This window comes from Natator depressus, chromosome 1 (assembly GCF_965152275.1).
Source record: "Natator depressus isolate rNatDep1 chromosome 1, rNatDep2.hap1, whole genome shotgun sequence".
NCBI lineage: Eukaryota > Metazoa > Chordata > Testudines > Cheloniidae > Natator > Natator depressus.
The window spans coordinates 194123073-194146668 of NC_134234.1; the positions used below are offsets into that span (position 1 = coordinate 194123073).

At 44.5% G+C, this 23596-nt stretch overlaps 1 protein-coding gene across 1 annotated transcript in view; it reads left to right on the forward strand.

The window, feature by feature from the left end:
• Nucleotides 1-23596, forward strand: part of IMPG2 (interphotoreceptor matrix proteoglycan 2) — an 86360-nt gene that overhangs the window by 19323 nt on the left and 43441 nt on the right. Inside the window, exons 4-5 of the mRNA XM_074973264.1 lie at nt 22450-22481; nt 22584-22607. Coding sequence (XP_074829365.1) covers nt 22450-22481; nt 22584-22607 — 56 coding nt within the window. The remainder of the gene's footprint in view (nt 1-22449; nt 22482-22583; nt 22608-23596) is intronic.

The following is a 23596-nucleotide window of genomic DNA, read 5'->3' on the forward strand; positions in this document are numbered from 1 at the left end:
GTGTGACTTCAAATGACAATGAAAAAAAGTACATGTCTGAGTTTTGTGGTGCCTGGATTATTAATTTAGAAGTACTGTGTTATGAAAATAAGGCACTGTGCTCATTTGAGGGAGAGCAAAACATTATGATGCAGAGATGTTGCTTTAACGAGTACCTCAGTGCCATTCGCTGCAATGACCTGGCTAGTGCGTATGTGGGACCATTGCCTTCTACTGGATGCAATCAGACTTGTTCAGCTGATTATCATAGGCCTGAGGGCCACATCTGGGTGGGGAAATTGTATGCAGGGCCATGAATGTAGGGCTGGGGCAGGGGGTTGGGGTGTGGGAGGGGGTGCAGTGTGCAGGAAGGGGCTCAGGGCAAGGGGTTGGGGTGCAGGAGGGATTTGGAGTGTGGGCTCCAGGCCAGCACCGCTTACCTTGAGCGGCTCTGGGGTGGCAGCAACGCACAGCGGGGCTAAGGCAGGATCTCTGCCTGCCCTAGCCCTGCGCCACTCCAGCACCACGTCCCTGCGGCCCCCCACAGCTCCCATTGGCCACGGGTGCCTGCAGGCGAGGGCAGTGCTTGGAGCCCTCTGCCCCCCGCCTCCCCAGGGGCTGCAGGGACATGGTGCCGGCCACTTCTGGGAGCGGCGCAGGGTCCGCGGAGCCATGGGGGTGGCAATCCTGCAGGCTGGATCCAAAGCCCTGATGGGCTGGATCAGGCCCGCGGGCCGTAGTTTGCCCGCCCCTGTCATCGGCTGTCTACAGCTAATAGAGGTTTTCTTTCAGCTCAAGTGGTAGGCACCTGAGACTTCAGAGCACGAGCCTCAGTTGAATTCTTGCTCTTACTAAGCTGAACAGCACAATGACAATACTGACATTCCGGTCACCACGTATTTGCTACTCAGACATGCACGTGCACATGATTTGCAAACATATGTGTTTGTAGACATTAGAATCGATATCCTGCCTAGAGAGTCTGTGGCCTTGTCTACATGGAGAGTTTGCACCGATTTAACTAAGGGTGGGACTATAAACCACTGTAGCCAAACTGGTGCAAACCCCTGTGTGAACACTGATTATTTTGGTTTAAACCAGGCTTAATTTTATCTTAAATCAGTTTGGCACTGCTTTAAACTAACCTGAAACAAGCCACTCTTAAACCAAATTGGCATGTCATCCCAAGGGTTTGCATGGGTTTAACTAAACCAGTGCAAGTTTGTATGTGTACAGTGTCTGGCTCTATAACAGTATTTGCTTAAAATGGTTTTGCAGTCCAGGCATATATTTCTTCTTTGAAGGGAGTTGATGGTGGAATATAAGAGGCCATTTTTCTTTCATACAGAGCAGTTGTTCATTAAGGATGAAGGCTGTTCTAAGATGCATGGTGGATTCTATGATCTTTTTAAAGCCAAAAATCTCCATTGCTTTTGAAGATGGAGATTTGTGTGTGCTAATGAGTAAGTTAACGCTTGGGTAGGCTTTGAGGAGTCTTAGGAACACAAGCCTGTAAGATGCGTAACGTGTTGGTTAGTGTGTATGTGTTCCGCTGCTGGTCAGAATATGAGACCGGCTCAAGTATTTGTCACGGTCACTTGCTAGTGACTGACCCACAGGGGATATAAACCTGAACAGCACTACAGCTAATGGTGCCTCTGTCTGTGCTCATGTGTTGGTTTTTGTAGATGGATCCTGGCAAAGTCCTGTTGTTAACCTTCATAAACATGTAAGAAATTTGGTAGTGTTGCAGTTATCCTTGGAAAAGTTTGCAGCTAGATAATGAATGAAGTTCTAATGGAAAATTTTAAGGGAGTTAGTTTTTTATTTACATTTTGAGTGTATTGTTGAACTACCTGAAGTATTATAGTGGTATGGGTGGTATAGAGTTGAAGGTTTCAGAGTAGCAGCCGTGTTAGTCTGTATTCGCAAAAAGAAAAGGAGTACTTGTGGCACCTTAGAGACAAACCAATTTATTTGAGCATAAGCTTTTCTTTTTATAGAGTTGAAGGTTGTTGTCTTCTAGCCTTTACATATAAAGGGAGGCACATTCTGATGCATCTTAGTCCCCACTGTTGCTTCAATGTTTTGGATAGAGTATTTAATATTACATATGAAATCATTAAAGAATGAATTGCTTTAAGTCCAGCAATTAATTTAGGTTGAATTGTTTGTTGTCCGTTCTCCTACACAAGGGTGATTCTCTCCCTCTCTCTCATACATGCACTCACTCACATAGTGTTTCTGTTTCCATTGCTGCCATCTACCACTTACTTCTAAGCTCTTGGACTACTTTGCTCCACCCTGAAGTTTCCACATGGCTCCCCACTGCCTCCTACCTTCCCAATACATCCAAATGGCTCCCCTTGAGCATTTGATCTAGAAATCATTGTGATAAAATAAACATGGAACCCTACCCTACCATTTTCAATCAGTTTTCAGAGAATGCATGCGTTTTAAGGCGGCTCTGAGGACTTTAGTCTGCATAGACATACGCCTTATAATTCTCTTTACTTTCAAGAACATTTTCCCTCCTAATTGTTGCTGCTTCATCCCTGAATGGATAGTGTGGCTTTCATGAGTCATTGGCCAACTAAGTCTATGTGACTCCTAGATGACTTTCTACAGCACTGGGTTGTGTCCTGTTTCTCTTGTCCTTTTCTCCAGCTGAGATGATGATGGAGGTTGTGTATGAAACCCTTAGGATATTTGTGGAAATCTGCTTTCTTTTGCTGCACTTGTCCATTATTTGCTCCCCTTTGTCTTTAATCTTTTATGTTCATAAGGCTTGTGTGACAAAGCCAGGCTACAATCTGGACTGATAAACAGCTGTATCCCTCCAGTTCTCTAACCTGGGGTGCCTTTTACACTGCCTTGTTGTGAGAACAACCACTCCTGATCTGCTCTCACACAGCCTCTAGCATGTAGATTACTCCCAGTTCCACTGTATGAGTGCTGTAGCCAGTCACTCTTGAATTACACTGCAGAGCGACACCAGCAAACTCCCAGTCCAAGACTTTCCCCCAGAAATGTGTCTTGTACTGCCCAGCTCTCTCCTGGACAATATAAGCTCATAAAAAGTCCATTTTATTAACAGAAAATGATATGCACAAATCCTGTTATCCCAAATGGAGTTTCCCAAACACTTCAATCCAAATACACTGCTTTAGATAAAACAATAAAACAAGTTTATTAACTACAAAAGGATAGATTTTAATTGACTACAAGTAATGAGGCATGAAAGTCAGAATTGGTTACAAGAAAAATAAAAGTAAAATGGAACTAATGTCTAACTTAACAACCTAGAGTGAATTCAAAGCAAAGGTCTCTCTCACCACATGCTTCAGCAGCCTTACTGGCTGAATTTCTTTCAGTCAGGATCCTTCTCCCAGTCCAATGCCACTTGCTTTGTTCTTCAGCTGTTGTGGATGCCGTGGGCAAAGAGAAAGGGAGGAATAATTTGGAGCTTTTGCTCTCCCTTCTTATAGTTCTTTCTCTTCTTTGAGAAGTCTCTCCAGCTGGGCTTCAGGTGACAGACAGTCTGTGTGAATGGGAACCACAAGTTGTTTCTTTGTCAAAATATAGATTTTTTTTGGTCACACCTTCTTTCTTGCTGACATTTAACCAGGTGATGGTCCATTTGATTTCGTTGACACCTGGCTGAGGCATCAGCTAGCCTTTTGTCTCTGGGGAACTGGGTTATGGCTGCTTCCCAGACTTGGAACATGTCCTACTAATACCATATAGAGAAATCTTATGACTTTACATACAATGTTACCACACATATTTTACGAGGACAATAATGATCAGTCAGTCATGAGTTTTGAAATGATATCTCACCAGGCATACTTGGTACAAAAGTTATCATAATCCTGTGAAAGGGATGAACACAGGGGTACAGACTGTCACAGCTTGTTCATGCAAGATGCTGAGCACCTTAATACCCACCCTTGACTTCTTCTGATGGTGGTCAGCATCTCACAGGAGCTCAGCAGCTCGCAGGATGAAGCGTGTGAATGGTCCACATACTCAGTTGCTTAACAGAAAGAATCTCTTCTGTCTTGCACTGTAGTAAACGGCAAAGCAGCATACACTCTGTTGGTAATTCTGCGGTCTGTCAGTTTGTGTTTCGACCACTTAGCCCAGGCTCTGAAATTTCCTTTGATCTGTTATCCTATTATTTTTCAGGTTCACGGACCTCGGTTTTTCCAGGTTCCAGCTAGGACTGGAACTGGAAATGCTGCAACACTGGTCAGATATCCAACCAAAGTTCACATATTTAAGAGATGTGGAGGGTTCAGATAAGCAATATGAATGGGCTTTTGTGATGCTTTTCTGAACTGAAATCCATACATTTTGCGACTCCCCCATCTCTAGCATATACAATAACCCTAACCTTATACAATATTGTGTCATGGGGTTTTTCGTACAAATTGTATCCTAAGATGCTTTGCAGACGTGTTAAGTATATAGTTACAGAGTTAAAAGAACAGAGGGAGAGAAATGTAATAAAATACAGGCAAGGGAAAAAAATGTTTCCAGATGAGATTCAAAATAGACGTAGAGTCAATTATATCCACAATTACTTTACAATGCTTTGACAACAATAAGACAAGGCCATGTAAAAACTATGGAATAAACACTAGAAATCTGTGCAAAAATTCTAGTGTCATGACTCCAGTATAGTATCAGTTTTTCAAACCATCACCTAAGTCTAATATTTGGTGGCACTTTAGGATTGCATATTCCAGACTCAGACATTGAATGAATAGAGGTATATTACATCTGTGATCATATCATAAATAACATGACTGGCTCTGGTCACAAGAATACAGATTATCCATATATGGTGGCTAGATTAAAAAAAAATTGGCCTTCCAGGAGAAGAAATCATTTGTTTTAAATAATGTATCTAAAACATTTTGTGACCTTCAGTTCTTCGAGTGTCCTCTGCATATTCACACTCGTGGGATATACCAACTGGTGTAGCTTGGACAGTGAAACCTTCTGGTAGCAGTGCCTGTTAAAGCATTCACATACCCCTTCTTCCCCTTCCTTAGTGTTTTAGCATGTGCTGAGGGTGTGTCTATAAAAGAGCACGGTGTTGGTTGCCACCTCAGATCCTTCCACCGCTAATGCAGGGTCTAGTGTATTTGTCATTTACTATTCTGTAAAAGAAAGGGAAGTTTATTGGGAGTGTGAATATGCAGAGCGCATCTCAAAGAACTCCAGCGACCAGTAAGTAACCTTCTTCATTTTTTTTTTCCATTGGTCCAACGTTGTATCATGGCAAGTGTGGAAAGGCGTAGATGTGTGACTGCTGTGGAGAAATGCAGGAGTAACAAAATGGGCACCAGACTTGTTGCGGTTATGTTGCTGTAACATCCAGACGATGTTCACTTATCTGAAATTGGAAGTGGCATTTGGATAGTGAGGTGCAGATTTTGTTGCCTGTACACTTTGGGCAGTTAACCAATCTGTCTTTCTCCTGCCCCTCTCATCTGTAATTCACTCATCGTCCCACCCCCAAGCCAGACCTGCGATTACACACAATAGGCTTGATCCCGCAAAGCCCAGATGTGGAGTGTTGCATGTATAAACCTAAGATAGAGCAGATTGATGAGCAGGGCACAGAGGAGACTGATCCTGCATTAATGAGAGCACTTCTGTGCAGCTGCCAGGTTACTGCTGCCCAGTGGCAGGAAGCAGGCCAAAAAAGGGTATTTGCAAGATGAGATTTGCAAGGGAGACCAGGAGATGGGATGGGGTAGAGTAGCTGGATAGGGTATGCCTCATTAGCAGATTGAGAATCTTTTAAGCCCTTGACTTCTCAGACATGATCATTAACTGTCTATGCCCGGCCCTGATCTTCTCAGAATAAGAAACCTGGAGGGACAGGAGGCGTGAGTCGGATTTCCATGCAGTGCGGAGCCAGGCACTTAACTGTACCTTGTGTCTGTGTGGAGCCTCTACTCACACTTATGATGAAGCACAACAATTTAGGAATGTGGACAATTTTAATATCCAATTACAAATAAATAAATAGTACACTCTGTTAGTTGCCACAATATAGGTAGCTGACAGGAATTTTAAAATAGTATGGCATGGGCTGTCATGGCATGTGTGTGTGGCGGCCCCACAGACTTGTAAGGGCCAGGAAAATTGCATTATGTACATTTCAGAACATTTGTTACTAATCAGCAGCCATGGAATCATAGAAATGTAGGACTGGAAGGGACCTTGACAGGTCATCTAGTCCAGTCCCCTGCATTGAGGCAGGGCTAAGTATTAAGTTCTGTTAGTACTTAAGACTTGTTAATGTTAAATCTTGACTGAGAGAGTCCTAATTTTTGGGACTGTCATCTGGGCTGTCGGCATCTCATGTTTAGAACCCTCCACTGGGCTTTTGATCAGGCCTACTGCAAGTATATATAATATCAGTACACAAAAACACTGTGCTGTGTATCGGTGATCTCTGTGGAATGTACCTGACACAAAACTTAAAAAAGGAAGGCAATGAAAAATTAAATCTACCACAGTATACACCCTCTATTACCCCACCCAGAGATGAACACCTCACAACTAGCACAACCACCATCCACCACAAAAAAATGCACCACAACCTTAACTATGCCCCAGTAAGGACACCAGCCTTCCAGCATCCCCTTCCCCAAATTCCACCCATCCACCTCCATCACAAACAGACCAAAATGGCCCCCTCTGTTGTCCCTTCACGTCACAGTTTTGTCAAGTGATGCAGGTTTGGGAAGATTCATGCAGTTCCTGGTCTCTGTCAAAAGCTAACAGCTACTTCATAGAAGATCCTGGTTGTTGTAAACCTCCTGCTCTCCCAGCACATACGATTCAGATATGACGAACAGTCAGTGCTGACCATTTTTGTATTCTTTTACAAACAAAACAAGTTATGGTCTTTCTTCAGTTTGTAGTTTTGGGGCTAGAGGGGGCCAAAATATCATGGGACTCAGAATGTGAATTTAGTTGTGGCCAGTTTAAATTTAAACTGAAACTAACCAATGGAATTTTTTTAAAACTCCTCAGAAAATTCAAGCATATTTTTCACTCCATTATCCAAGTTGTTAATGAAAATACTGAACAGTATTGAAACCAAGAAAGATCCCTATGGGACCCCACTAGACATGTCCTTCCAGTCTGACAGCAAACCATTAATAACTACTCTTTGAGTACATTTTTTCAACCAGTTGTGCACCCATAGTAGTTTCATGTAGTTTACATTTTCCTAGTTTACTTATGAGACTGTCATGTGGGATTGTCAAAATCCTTTCTAAAATCTAGATATAACATGTCGCTGCTTCCTCTCGAGCTACAGGGCCTACAACCTTGTCAAAGAAGGAAATTAGGTTGTTTTTGACAAATCCATGCTGGCTATTACTTATCACCTGTTTCTCCTTTAGGTGCTTACAGATTGATTGTTTAAATTTTTTTCCAGTGTCTTTCCAGGAATCGAAGTTAGGCTGACTGGTCTATAATTCCCTGGGCCCCCTTTGTTCCCCTTTTTAAAGATAGGTACTATGACTGCTCTTCTCCAGTTCTCTGGTACCGCACCTGTCTTCCATGAGTTCTCAAAGATAATCACTAATGGTTCTGAGATTGCTTTAGTTAGTTCCTTAAGTATCTGAGGGCAGTTTCCATCAGGCCATGACAACTTGAAAGCATCTAACTTACTGAATTTCATCTTGTTGATTTCAGACCAATTCTCCAATTTATCAAGGTCATTTTAAATTCCAATCCTGCCCTCCAGAGTGCTTGCAATCCCACTCAGCTTGGTCTCATCTGCAACTTTTATAAGCATATTCTTAAAAATTCAAGCTTTATCCAGAGATTGTGATGAACATTTTGGATAGATAAACTCTGTTTTTTATGTAAAACAGAGGTTTAAGTCCCACTTTGAGTTCAGAATATAATGCAAATGTAACTGGCATTGCAATAGCTCCATCTTAATATTTATTTGTGGGCACAGTTTTCAAATGTAGATGTGTGTAACATGGTGTGCTAGCCTCGTAAAACAGGCAACAGGCCTGGCACAATCTTCCTACAGATTTCGTTCCAGGAAGATGGCATTCTGGGATTTGTAGTTTCAGGGAGTCAGGTAACTGTAGGAAGGCATGCCAGGAAAGGAGGCAGGACTGTATAAGTTTGAGGGAGACATGTGAACAGATCCAAGAGGCAGTAAGGAAAACAAGGAATCCCAGACTGGGAAGAGTTGTTTATCTGGTAAAGGACTCCTTGTGTGAGCCCCTGGACCACAAGGTGAAGGCTTAAACTTGTTGAAAGGGCTGTTCATTTTGTTGGTTTTTGGCTTCCCTTACCCCCAGAAGTGACAGCTTTGTTGGTTTGGTCAGAGGGATAAACTACCCTGACAATGAGGGAAACTGAGGAGGCAGTTGGTGAAGTAAGCAACATGCCACAGGATGCTTTAATAGGGTGCCCGAGTCCCCATTAGCATGCTAAAATAGACACTTAGACATGTTAAATGTACATTTACGTTGCCTAAATTCTGAACTGAGTGTTCAAACGTAGGATTTAGTATCCCATGAAGGTGATATCTAACAGCTTTTCTTTTCTGACCCTCTCCCAAACATTAATGAATTTATTTTCACAACCCTGGCGAGAGTCAAGGAAGTACTATTCTCTCTCCTTCAGTGCTGCCATCTTCCTAGATAAACAACTCAACTCCAACTCAATTGAATCTCTTGCCGGCAATCCCAGCCACCTTTCACTCACTCCTCAAACCCTCCCCTTCTCTTGCCTCCATATCTCTCTCTGCACAGGATCTTGGTGATTTCTTTATTTAAAAAAAACAAAACAAAAAAGTGACGTTCCATTCCCCTCCTACAACTCTCTCCTTCTCCCCTGTCACAGATTCTTGTCTGCGCTCCTTCACTAACTCCTCTGCTTGCTCCAGTTACCCTCTCCCATCCCCTCTTCTGGTCTCCCTTGCACTCATTCGTATCTCCTCCCTTATTAAACGTCTCTCCTCTGGCTCTTTCCCATCACAATATAAGCATGCTTTAGTCTTTCCCATCTTAAAAAACCCACCCTTGACCTCACTTGCCTTTCCAACTACCACCCCCATCCCTCCTCCCTTTTGTCTTTAAGGTCATTGAACATGCAATCTGTGATTGCTGCCTGAAATTCCTCTTCTCCATTTCCATCCTTAGACCCTTTCCAATCTGGCTTCCATCCCTGGCACTCCACTGAAACAGCTCTTGCCAAGGTATCTAATGACCTCTTCTGAGCTTTGGCTGGGATGCATACTCCATCCTCATTCTCCTTGACCGGTCAGCTGCATTTGACACAGTTAACCATACTCTTTTTCTTGAAATCTTGTCCTCTGTTAGCTTCCATGACTCTGTCCTCTCCACATTTCCCTCCCACTTCTCTAATTGCTCCTTCAGTGTGTCCTCTGGAGGATCCTCCTCATCTGCCCTGCAACTTTCTGTGGGGGTTCCACAGGGCTCTGTCCTTGGTCCCCTTCTCTTCTGCCTCTACCCCTTATCTCTGGGCAATCTCATCTGCAAACACAAATTCAACTACCATCTCTATGCTGATGACTCGCAGATCTACCTTCGTACTCCATATCTGTCTCCTTCTGCCCAAACTACAGTCTTGGCCTATATCTCTAACATCACCTTGTGGATGTCTAGCCATGAGCTCAAGCTTAACATGGCTAAAACAGTGTTCCTAATCCGTCTCCCAAGCCCTGCCCCACCCACCTCTTCTCTAGATCACTTGAGGACACTACCACCATCCTACCTGTCACTCAGGTCCTGGGCATCATTTTCAACTCGGACCTCTTTCTAGGTTCCAGCATCCAGACTGTCTAAATCTTGCCGATTCTTTGTGCATAACATCTCTTAAGATATGGCCTTTCCTGGCTGTATCATCTCACATCTTGGTTACTGCAAATTCCTTCTCTCTGGCCTTGACAAATGCCATCTTGCCCCGCTTCTATCCATTCACAGTGCTGCTGCAAAGATCATTTCCCTAGCCGATCGCTTTGACCATGTCACCCCTCTTGCTGCATCCCTTCACTGGCTCCCCCTTTGCTAATGCATGAAATATAAGCTGATTGTCTTCATTTTCAAGGCCCTTCACAGCCTATCTCCACCCTAGCTATCATCTCTCATTGACTCTCAAAATGTGAACTCATGCCTCCAATTGGCCAATGATGTCAGCCTCCATTGCCCACTTGTTAAAATTTTAAAACAAGCACCTTTGTGCTTTCTCCCAGGCTGCCCTTCCTGGTTAGAAGGAGCACCCCATAAACATCTGAAAAGCTACTTTCCTGCAAATCTCTCTTTACAACTCTCGTTTGCCAGGTTGCCTACAACAACATTGACAGTGGTAAGACTGATAGTGTGCTGATACCTCTCCCTATTATGCTGAATGTTTCCTCTTGCTGTCTGGTCCAGCTCAGTATCTCTGTCTGTCTCTTGTCTTATTCTTAGATTGCAAGCTCCTTGGGGCAGGAACTGTGTTTTTATTCTGTTTGTACAGCATGTAGCACCATGGGTTTTTCTTCAAGTGCTTGCTCATGTCCATTCTATTGTAGGTGTGTCATAAATATAAAGGGAGGGGTAAACACCTTTAAATCCCTCCTGGCCAGAGGAAAAACCCTTTCACCTCTAAAGGGTTAAGAAGCTAAAGATAACCTCGCTGGCACCTGACCAAAATGACCAATGAGGAGACAAGATACTTTCAGAGCTGGAGGAGGGGGAAACAAAGGGCTCTCTCTGTGTGTTGCTTTTGCCGGGACCAGAGCAGGAATGCAGGTCAGAACTCCTGTAAAAAGTCAGTAAGTAATCTAGCTAGATATGTGTTAGATTCTGTTTTTGTTTAAATGGCTGATAAAATAAGTTGTGCTGAATGGAATGTAGATTCCTGTTTTTGTGTCTTTTTGTAACTTAAGGTTTTGCCTAGAGGAATTCTCTGTGTTATGAATCTGATTACCCTGTAAGGTATTTACAATCCTGATTTTATAGAGGTGATTCTTTTACTTCTTCTTCAATTAAAATTCTTCTTTTAAGAACCTGATTGCTTTTTCATTGTTCTTAAGATCCAAGGGTTTGGGTCTGTGTTCACCTATGCAAATTGGTGAGGATTTTTATCAAGCCTTCCCCAGGAAAGGGGGTGTAGGGCTTGGGGGGATTTTGCGGGTAAAGACGTTTCCAAGTGGGCTCTTTCCCTGTTATATTTGTTAGACGCTTGGTGGTGGCAGCAATAAAGTCCAGGAGCAAAAGGTAAAATAGTTTGTACACTGGGGAAGTTTTAACCTAAGCTGGTAAAAATAAGCTTAGGGGGTTTTTCATGCAGGTCCCCACATCTGTACCCTAGAGTTCAGAGTGGGGAAGGAACCTTGACAAGGTGTGTGTGCTTGCCACATGCACCAGTGCCAGAAGTTTTCCCTTAGTGATATTCATAGGGGAACAACTCTGGAGTGGCGCCCATATGGCGTGGTATAAGGGGTGCTGCTGGGCTCCCCCACCCGCAGTTCCTTCTTACCGCCAGTGATGATGCTGTAACATCTCCTTGCCTCAGCAAGCTTTCTCCTCTTAATTGCTTGTTGGGAACTTTGTTGTATATAGTCATTGAAAAGTTAATAGTTTTAGTTCCCTTTTAGTGTAGTTTAATGTTAGTTGTAGTCTCGGACGGGACTTAGCCTAGGGACGGGGCATGCCCTAGTCCCTGGGCTTCAAACCCTGTGACTGTTGCAGAAAACCTATGCCAGTCAATGACCCCCACAGTAGCTGTTTGAGGTGCTCGGGGGAAATCCACCTCAGCGACAAGTGTCACATTTGTACAAGTTTTAAACCTCAGACCGAAAAGGAGCAGGATATTCGCCTTCAGGCATTCCTTATGGAGTCGATACTTACACCAGCACCAGAGCTGTCCAGATTGGACTCCGCTCCTAGCACTGTGGCCTCGGTGTAGAGCATGCCACCAGCGCCGACTGTGGACTGGCACTGATCCCCCTCCCCGGTACTGTCTAGAAAGCAAAGAAAGGCTGGGAGGGGACGTTCTCCTGCGTCCCATAAAGGGAAGGAGAGGGCCGGAGGAGAGCAAAGACCCACAAGGGGCAGCTCTTCACCTCTGGATGGAGGTCGGGCCCAATCTCCCACTGAGTGAGCTAGCCCACTCCAGGACCCACCCTGGGAAGCAGCAGAGGCATTCGGCACCTGGCAATGCGGTCCACACCAGAGGCCTTTCAGGCCGCAAAGGACATTTTGTCCCTACTGGTGCCACCCATGCTGGCCACGGAGGTGCCCAGCTCCAGGGGAAAACCTGCCTTGGGACCCTTCCAATGGTCCCCATCAGTGCAGCACCACTCTTCATTGCAGGTGTCCCACCAGCGCTCGCCTGCACAGAGCCACCACACCCTGGACATGGCTCGGCCCACCTGTCAGAGTCCTTGGCGTCAGTCCCCGGACTCTGGGCAGCACTCCGCAGGCTGGGGGGAGATGATTGCCAGTGTAATGGCGCAGACCCGCAGAGGTGTGGCACCTGTCCCCCCGCCTTGGTGCCAGGAACGCCCAAGGCACTCTCCCAGTGTCTGGCGCTGCTCTGGCGGTTCAACCTGCCAGTCCAGAGAGCCCTGTTACTGGTCGCCGGTATGGTTCACCACGGGCGTGCTGACGATCCCCAGTGTGGCGGCCTATTTGCTCCTGTTCCCACATGACAGACAGCTCGCTAAGTGTCAGGCATAGATCACTGGATTACTGTCGCTGATCTGCCAAACACCACTATCGGTCACTGGGAGTGCGGTGCCGAGGGTCACTGCTCTCATGGAAATCTTCAGCGGAGCTCCAGGGTCAGCCCCGACGGCATTGTCCTGGTCCCCTGGACATGGACCTTCCTCCAATAGCGAGGAAGGGTCCCTACCAGTGGGTCAGGGCCACCCATCAGAGTCACCGTTTTTCCCTGCAGCACCTTCTGGTGCAGTGTGGCCTCAGGGCCTGTGGCCTGCCCCCAGCACCTCTGCTAAACGCCCTGGGGTTTCCACAGCCTTCACAGGGGCATAGGTCGGTCTCAGGGGAATCAGACAAGCGGGTTGGCAATGGTCTCCTGCCTGCCTCCCCACCCCTGACACAGATGTAACCCTAGAGAGGACCCCACTGGGTACCCGGCTGCAGTGGAGGTACCCATGCAGGAGACGACATAGGTGGCAGAACCACCGGCGCCCGCCTCCCCTTCATGCTCACCTGATGAGTGGATTATGGGGCCCTCTCACCCAGTGCCTCAGGATGACACCCAGGCTCATCAAGAGCTCTTAAAAAGTGTTGCCTCAACCTGGGGCTTGAAGCCGAGGAGTTGGTGGAGCCCCAAGACTCCCTCTTCGACGTGCTGAGTTTGGCAGCCCCTGCCAGGGTGGCATTGCCCATGCACGAGGGAGTGGTGAAAATTACTAAGACTCTGTGGCAGAAGCCTTCATCACTGCCCCCATTTCCAAGAGGACAGAGTGTAAATACTATTTCCCGGTAAAGGGGTACGAATATTTGTATGTTCATCCTGCCCCAAGCTCTCCAGTTGTGTCCGCAGTCAATGAACGTGACAGACAGGGCCAACCCCAAAACACACAAATACAAAGAGGCAAAGAGGCTCGATCTCTTTGGAAGAAAAGTTTATTCGACTTCCAGCCTCCAACTGCGAGTGGCCAATCACCAGGCCTTACTTGGCTGCTATGATTTTAACATCTAGAAGTCCATGACCAAGTTCTCGGACTCGCTGCCAGAGGAACCCAGGAAGGAATTCCTGGCTATTCTCTAGGAGGGCAAAGTGGTGACAAGGGCAGCCCTTCAAGCATCCTCAGATGCAGCAGACTCTGCAGCCCGAACCATGGCCTCAGCCATCTCCATGAGGCAGGCGTCCTGGTTACAGTCATCGGCCCTTTCAATGGAGGTTCAGCAGTCCATCCAGGACCTTCCGTTTGATGGCCTGGCATTGTTTTCTGAGCAAACAGACACAAAACTACATGGTCTGAAAGACTCCAAGGCAACCCTGCGCATCCTTGGCCTGTACACCCCAGGGCTGGCTAGGAAGCGGTTCAAGCTGCAACAGAGCCAGAGGTTTGGAAGTCATCCTCGGTTGCAGCCCTACCATAAGAAGGGCAAGACCTATAAGTGCCAGCAAGGCCACCAGCCAGCATCCTCCACTCAATTGAGCTACACATGTAGCCAACAGGGTGGTAAGCAGGCGTTTTGAGGGAATGCTTGAGGGTGACCTTCCAGTCTGTGTCCTGGATCCTGCTTCACGGCTTTTCTCCAACTGCCTGGCCCCTTTCCTCCCTGCCTGGGCCTCCATAACGTTGGACCGATGGGTCCTCAGCACTGTGGCTTGGTATACCCTTCAGTTTATTTCTGTCCCCCCGCTCCTACCCCTCTCCCCATCCCTCTTCAGGGACCCCTCTCACGAGAGCCTGCTCACTCAGGAGGTGCAGGGCCTTCTGCAGGTGGGAGCTGTGGAGGAAGTCCCCCAAAATTTCAGGTGCAAGGGTTTTATTCCTGTTGTTTTTTTAATCCCACAGACCAAGGGGGGTCTAAGACCTTAACAAATATCTCAAGAAGTCGAAATTTTGCATGATCTCCCTGGTCTCCGTCATCCATTGGATCTGGAGAGACTGGTACGCCACCCTCGATTTTGAAGGACACATACTTCCATGTATCGATATCCACGGACACGGATGTTTCCTGCGCTTCACAGTGGGGACCGCCCACTACCAATTTCCAGTGCTCCCTTTTGGCCTGGTAACAGCCCCGAGGGTGTTTACCAAGTGCATGTCGGTAGTGGCGGCTTACCTCAGACATCACTGTATCCAAATTTACCCATACCTCGATGACTGGCTCATCAAAGGCAGCTCCAGGACCCAAGTCCAGCGCAGTGTCACTGTGCTGCAAGTCACATGCCATGCTCTGGGCCTGTTGATAAACGAGCAAAAATCAGCGTTAATCCTGGTCCAAAGAATTGAGTTTATCAGAGCGGGACTCGACTCTACCCGAGCCAGGGCATTTCTACTGCAGGACAGGTTCAGGACAATGTCAGATCTCATTGCCAGCACACCCACTCACCACAGCCTTAGGCAAATCAAACATCTGACTGACACACTATAATTAACTAATTTATGTACAAATTAAATTATATCAGATTTCAGATCAAATGTAGCTTATATGTCATCTTCTATATTTTTAGGTTATCCTCTGAGTGGATAAGTAATATATCCAAGTGAGGTATGTGCATTCAAACCCTTTGAAATTAGAGGTATAGATTCTCTAAAGTCCTTGGTACTGATAATATACATTAAAATAAATATATAGCAGTTGTGTTAACTATAGCTTCTAAATTATAAAAAATGTTGAATCATAGGGTTTAAGGCCAGAAGGGACCCTCCAGATCATCTAGTCTGACCTTCTGTATATCACAGGCCCCCGATACCACCCAGTACGCACATACTAAACTGGATATGTGGTTTGACTAAACCAAACACATTCAGTCAGTCTTATCTGGACAGAATTAGATTAATGTGGGATCAGGAAGGAATTCCTCAAGCCCCTCAGTGTTTATTGGCAGGGAGCATGTTTTTTCCACTGCTCCTCTCTGTAGCATTGCATAGGGATCATCTGTTAGGATCAGGCAGGTCTATCGCACATAATTGATTTGCTGCAGAAATTGGTGGAACTTGGTCCATATGGTCAATGTCTTTTGTGCTTCTGTGTATGTGATTAATACTTTATTGCTGTAATCTTTGTGTTCATCTTAAACTACGGGTTTCTTTTACTTGCATTATATTACATTGTATAAGATTAATTGCAGTTGGTAAGAGAGGAAGGTGTTGGAGCAAGGGAGCTAAAATCCAGTCCACGCTTCAAAAGGAATGGTGTAATAACATGATGTGAGCATCTTTTCATCAGGTTAACCTAGAAAATATAAATTGCATTTGCCAAAAATAATCCCACTGGGTGAAAGTCACCCTCTGTTACCCTGATGTTACTATTACTACTTGTGTAGTACTGCACTACTTGGGTAACGCTTTAGGTATTCAAAGGGCTGTATGGACATTAACTACTTAATCCTCACAACATCCCAGTGAAGTAGGTAGATATATGGTGTTATCTCCATTTTGGAAATGGAGACATCTAGGCAGAGAGGTGAAGTGACTTGCCAAAGGCTACACAGCCAGCCAATAGAAAGGCCAAAATTAGAGCCCCGGAACCCCTAAAGCCGAGTGAAATTTGGAATTTTTGTCCTTCAGGAGAGTCTGATATTTCAATATTTGTTTTCATCCCAAATAGAGCTGAAAATTGGAGATATTTGTTCTTTGCAGAGCTAAATAGTCCAAAAAATTTGATTCAGAAATGTTGCAATATTTTGTTTCAATGTATTCAGCTGAAAGAAACGATTGACATTCTGAAATAGGTAGCTTGGTCAGAAGGGAGTCTGCATCGCACTATGGGAGATGTAGTCCTACAGGGAGGCCAGTCCACAGGAGAGAATGGGAGCCAGAATTAAAACTGCCATGAGGCAATGTGTACAATAGGAAATGCAGTTGAATATTGAACTGACTCGAAATGCTTAGGTTAGTTCAACAAAATGAAATACTCTGATTTGGGCTGAACTGACCCAAAGCAAAATATTTTTTTAAATTTTTTCCTGACAGAAAATCAAAATTTTGGGGTAAAATTGAAATTTTCCCCGGGGGGGGAGGGAAAGGAGTGGATTTCAATTTTGTGGAAAAATGCATTTTTATCAACAAATCATTCTGACAGAAAATTCCCAACTAGCTCTACTCCCAACTCTCTGCTTGTTCCTCATTAAAATTGGGCTTTATTAGGTTTTCTTCTGATAATGGGCATGCCTTTTTAATTGACTGGGAGCCCAGTACTGCAGTCTTCATTAAGGCAAAACTCTTGAAGTCAAATCAGGTAAATGCTGCAGAACTGGTCCTTAGAATTGTAAGATGCTCATTATCTTATACACCAGGGTGGGCAAACTTTTTGGCCCGAGGGCCACATCTGGGAATAGAAATTGTATGGCTGGCCATGAATGCTCACAAAATTGGGATTGAGGTGCAGGAGGGGGTGAGGGCTCTGGTTGTGGGTGCAGTCTCTGGGGTGGGGCCAAAAATGAGGAGTTCAGGGTGTGAGAGGGGGCTCCAAGCTGGGGTGGGGGAGTGAGGTGGGTGTTGAGGGGGGAGTGACAGCTCCAGCTGGGGGTGCGGGCTCTGGGATGAGGCTGGGGATGAGGAGTTTGGGGTCTAGAAGGGTGCTCCAGGCTGGGACCAAGGGGTTCAGAGGGCGGGAGAGGGATCAGGGCTGGGGCAGGGGGTTGGGGTGCATGAAGGGGTGCAGGCTCCAGTTGGGGGTGTGGGCTCTGGGGTGGGGCTGGGGATGAGGGGTTTGGGGTGCAGGACAGTGCTCTGGGCTGGGATTGATGGATTTGGGGAGCAGAAGGGGGATCAGGGCTGTGGTAAATGGGGCATGGGGAGAGGCTCAGGGTTGTAGGCTCCCGGTGGCACTTACCTCAAATGGCTCCTGGAAGCAGCAGCATGTCCCTTCTGCGTGCTGACCCATCCACAGGCAACACTGCCGGAGGGGGCCATTGGAGCGCACAGGAGCCGGGGCGGGGCATGCCACTGCTTCCAGGAGCCACGTGGGGCGGCTCCTGACCCTGCTCCCCGGCTGGAGCGGGGCAAGCCCCAGACCCCGCTCCTCAGCGGGAGGTCGAGGGCTGACTGAAAATGGCTGGTGAGCCGGATCCGGCCCACAAGCCATAGTTTGCCCACCCCTGTTATATACTGTAAAACCTGTATGAAGAGATCACTCTTCTTTGTCAATCTCTGTTTTAAAAGACTACCTCTCCCCAAAGTATTCCCTACATCCTAAGTGTTCTGCTTGCCCTTAAGTCGACGACAATCTCTGTTAAACAACCAACTTTTCTAGGCCCTTTGTGACGCTTTACTTTCTGGACATAATGTGTGGACCTCCAAAGTGACTCTGTAAAGTAATGCACTTGAACTTTTCATGGGTCTTTAGGAGCTGAAGGATGGGCCATGTATCATTTAGAAGGTCATTTCTTCTTAGGATTTACAATCAAATCTCAGATTTTATCTATCTCCTTAATGTCGCACGGTATCAATGATCTCCACTCAGGCAATATATAGGCTCTTTTTTTTTTTGGTAGATGTGCTAGAAATGTAGTAATAAACTCCATGAGTAGAACTCACTTATTTTGAAATTTATGTATAGTGAATATACTCATTCATTGACTGGGTTAATCTATTATTTTTACAGTAACCATCCAGAGCATATTGCAGCCTAATTTAAGGCCATCAATCTACAATCCTAACTCAGGCAAACCTCCCACTAAAGCTAATGGAGGGTTTGCCCGAATAAGGACTGCAAGATCTAATCCTAAATAATTATTTAATGCCTGTATTCCATAATAAAAAATGTGGATATGCAGATGTCTTTGTAATGACACGATGATAGTCTCATATGTATTACTGTGGGTCTCCTAACCAAGGGTGGATCAAGGGATAATCTAGCTGCTCCATATTGAGACTCCAGTTTAAAGCCAATCATGCCGTATTAGGCTCCACAAGTTTGCTACGAAATTGAATGAGAGGTTGATGGCTTTAAATTGCATTTTAAAATGTAAACATGAAGATAGGCTATGGCAGGGTATGCTTCTAATTTTAGATTTTGACATTTATGAGCCGTGAGTGATTATATTTTGTAAGGAAGCAAAGATTTTTGAAATGGCAAGCCCAGGAAAACTACTGAGAGATTACTATTAAAAAGTCATCATTTGCCAGTAGTTACTACACAGTGGTGTCTAGCATGCTGCAGTTGTTTACTGTTCTAAATTTAGAAAACATACGTAGTGTCTTAAACAGCATGTTAGCTGCATAATTGGGTTGGGTGTTGACCATGCTGGCAGTGGTTTTCTGAAACGCTTCGCCTTGTTAGCATGTGTTGATCCTGCTGGGAAAGAGTTAAGTGGGTTCTGCTGACTCACTGAGACAGGGGGCTTGTTTTCCCACCTGGATATCAGGGGAGTGTGAGTGGCTTTCTAGAGAAATTTCTAGAGAAAAGGAGCAAGGATATAGGATGGGGCTGGGCAGTCTCTCTACGCCAATGGTTTTCAACCTTTTCATTTGCAGACCCCTAAAAATTTTCAAGTGCAAGTGTGGACCCCTTTGGAAATCTTAGACCTAAGCTGTGGACCCTCAGAGGTCTGCAAACCACAGGTTGAAAACCACTGTTCTATGGTAATGACAATCTTTCGTGGACCCCTTAGACTGTAGACCGCTGTTGAAAAACATTGCTCTAAGCAGCTAAGTTTTGGGCTTGCACTAAACTTCATTATCTTATTCCTAAATTTTTTGTTCATAAAGCCATATCACAGGAAAGGGTTGAGTTTTTGACTCTATGCAATATGTTTTAGAGCAGTTTGGGAAAGCCACCTGCTCACAGTCCTGTATTAGAAAGTGTGTGTGTGTGAGCATAATCTGCTCTATCCAGAGTGACAGCATATAGTGCGTGGCCATCAAATCAAAATACAGCTGGTAGGTGTTATTTTAAGCCTGCTGGCCTTGACCAGGCCAGCTGTTCAAGTGATCTAAGGAGAGAAGCATTTTGGTAAAATACATTTTTGCAATACAGCATTCATGTGTCACGTTATAATAACTGATTAAATCAGAGAATGGGGAGAGGGATTATTAATAGGCTACTGAAAATTATTTGTTCTGTGAATTTATGAAATATTAATGTTCAGAGTCTTCTTATCTGATCTCAGACCATCTCCCCACATCACAGTGTGCGCAAATGGTCCATGTAGGAATGGGAAGTTAGCATTAGTTATGTAGGTGTGATGGGGAGGCATGTGTGCAGAGTATAAGCTGTCCTTGCTAGCAGCTGCTGTGCTTCTTCCGTGTACTACTTCCTGACTGTACACCTGCCATTCCAGGGTGCTACCAAAGGTACAGGAAGTGAAGGTGAGAGCTGTGACCCTGCTTCTCCCTTGGCACTAGCTCAAAGAATTAAAGGAATGGTCCCACTCGAGGGCTTCTGAACCCTAGGAAGAAGTGGAAGAGGAGAGCAAAATAGCTGCAATGGCCTAGTGCAGCGTGACTTTTTAAACAGCTAGCTAACCCTTCTCTAACTTAGCTGTTTCTAGAGATGTCACTTCTTTATGGCCGAACTATAGTTCTTCTTTTTCAAAACCTGGCTCTTTTTAAACACATGAAATGTACTGGATCAATACATGGTGACATTAGTAAAAATGTAATTTTCTTTGCACAAGGTTCCTAATGTGCTGCACCACCAGCAGAATGGCAAGTTTTGCATCTTTAAAATGTTCTCTGTACCTTTAAAATACTGCTAATGTTCATGTTTGCATGGCAGAAGGTGGCAAAGATACTTTAAAAGATGCCATAAACACAATTTAAATACAAAAAATGGCTCAGGCTGTGAAACAAGCTGACAAAGACCTGAAAAGATTTGGTCTGCCCTAATATTTTTTTAAATAAGTAATTTAGTAAAAAGATCCTACAAATGTAAAGCTAACACCTAGAAAATGGTATTTCTGGTATCCAACATGTTACTCGGCACCATGTTAAGCTCTGCTTACTGGGGATAGAGCTAGGACTGGATTGCTTAGAGTTGGGATTGGATCCGTTCTGGGTAGTCATGCTGTAGCATTGGTGAAGCCATATTAAGTCCATTGCTGGGAAACCTCAGTCCTTTGCATGGAAGGTGCACAGTATTTTGTTTGGATGCTATATCATTTTTATTTGTAATAAATGTACTTTATTGTACATCATATTTTAACACGTCCATTGCCCCTGCTGTGATGCTGCCATTCATTAATATTCCATTAGAATCAATAGATCATCATCATTATTGATGTGAGCATGGCTGAAACCAAATACGATGTGCTCGACATTTCTAAACACGAAATAAGACACAGTCCCCCTCCTAAAAGACAAATCTACAAAGGGCCCCACACTAAGTAAAATGGTCATGGCGGTAGTTGGCCATGTTTGGTAATACATTTTAATAATAAAATGAACTATTTTTTATCATATAAAATCTCCAAGTACTCACAACCTACCTATTATCAACCTAGAAAACCCTTGCACATCCTAGTACATTGTACAGTGTAACCTGCACTGAGTACCACCTCCTCTAGGCCATCCCTTTCTCTTAAGGAACCATCTTAAAGAGTCCCTAAGGTTTCTAGTACTTTTTTTTTTTTTAACCTTAAGTTAGATCGGCTTGTACTAGGCTACCTATTTTTGTTGGTCTCTTGGATGGTTGCTTAAGACAGGTTTCATGCTATCCTAATACTGCACAGTAAAGAATATCATAGTTTTTTAATTGAAAAGTGTAATTGTTCATATTTACACTGATAATGAAAGAGGAATCTCCACATTTCTAGGTGATGCTCTCATGTAGATAATTACATTATAATCTGCCCAGCTAAATACCATAGCAAGACGGTCCACTGGGATACAGCATTGCTCCAAAACTGCTGTCTGGTGGTGCTTGTGTGGACTTCTACATGGACAGCTTGTCCTACCACGCTGCTATGTGAGGGTCCCTCCATGCTAGCAGCATGGTTTGCTCTCCATTTCTACAAACCTGCAGAGTTGAGCGAGGAAACTCCTGTGACTATATCATAGAAGTGAATGTTGCCATGTGGTTTTCCACTCAAAAATCTGAAGAATACTCAGGGGAGCTGCTTGTGGGGTGCAGATACTCCCTTGCTTCCAATATAAGTAGAAGATTCCTCCCCCCCCCCCAGCCCCATCGGTCACTCATACAAACCAGCTAAGAATTTCAATCTAATCAGTACCAAGTGAATTTAACCTTTAGTTGTGTTTAAAAGACACATGCATTTTTGAATTCACAAACTCAGCAGAGTTAACACTTATTTCCTGAGATGTGAGAGTGAAAAGGAAAAGGTTAATTAGAACCCGCATCTGATCTCTAGCATGGACTCTGTAGGATAGTGGAGATTGAATCTAATGTGTGTTTTTTGGATTCACTTTTGTCGTATTCTCTGTGTGTGTGTGTGTATGTATGTATGTATGTATATAATAAATCTCAAAGATTGTTGAAAAGATACCAGTCAAAAGTGCCTAGTAATTTGGGGTCCTTGAGAGCCCTTAAAAGGTCCTGATTTTCAGAAAACGTTGAGCATCTATCTGAAAATCAATGCCCTTCAAGGTGATTCAAGTTGAGCATCCAAAATCACTATTCACTCTCGAAAATTTTGGCCAGTTTATTTTCATCAGTTGCTTTAATAATAAATATACTACTTTCTGCCTATGTTATCAATGTTAAAATATTTCTGGGAGAAAAAATTTGGATATTAATTAAATTCCATTTTAATTTTCCCCTCAACTTACTTGGAATATTCTTATCTTTTCAGAAACTGTCCTATATGAAAGAAGAAATGGATGGGTGAGTATTTACACTGCCCTACACTTTATACTGTACGGTAACAGCTATAAAGCTGGGTCGTGACATTTTGTAAATCTTTCTCTCGTTCTGGTTTCTCACCAGCGCCTGCAGTGATTGGTCCTGTGGGTAAGTCATTTTTACTTTTTAAAGCTTGTGGCCAGATCCTGCTTAATTTAGTTTACACATTGCAGATTTTGTTTTTAGTCTTAAGTGATAAATGGTGAAATTCACCCTGGTGCAGAGGACTCAGGACTTAAGTAGTGTGGAGATCGCTTGTGCAAGCAACAGGCAGAGTGTCCCAGCATGGTTGGCATGTTCAGAGCATCTCAGCCTGCCTAGTAAAGCACCTGTATTTTTGCCTCACTGAGCACAATACTGTACTTAGTTGTGTCCAGCCAGGCAAAGATACAATCTTTACGAGAGAGGTGAAGAGATTAGTGCAGGATCTGAACTGGGGAAAGAGCCATGTCACTGTGGCCTGTGTTTGTAGCGGAGTACTCTGGCCTGTGACCCAGCCAGTTTGTACTTGGTGAGCCCTTCATGCCTGGAGACTTGAAACCCCAGAGATGGCTCTGGGCACCCTTGAAAATTGGACCCATTAATGTTCTGTTTGTTAATATTTTTATATATGTTTAAAATGCCATAAGAGGTGTACTCCAAACATGTTATCACAGGGAAATTGGCTGCACGGCTCCTGTTGATTTTAATAGGGAGATCTCTCACTTAAAACGCTGTGTAATGCTAATGAAATTTTTATGGTAAATATAAATAGTGCACCTGCTGGGGAAATGAGTCACTGAAAAGACTTTTTAAAAAACAAAAGTAATTGTTCTCATAACGACAGCATATAACCACAGTATCACATATAAAAACGTAATAACACAGAGGTGAAGAAAATGGCAGGACTTAAACTAAAAACAAAAGTCTCTACATTCAAAGAAAAGCTCTCCCTATCCCCCACCCCACACTTGGCTGCTATGACATACACCCCACAAAAGTCGACTGACTTCAGTGATGATTCAGGAGCTGTAAATCTGTTCAGAATTTGTTTGCCATCCTGCTTCCCCCATGCCATTGAGGATTTCATTTCTGTAAAACAAATATTCTGGCCAATT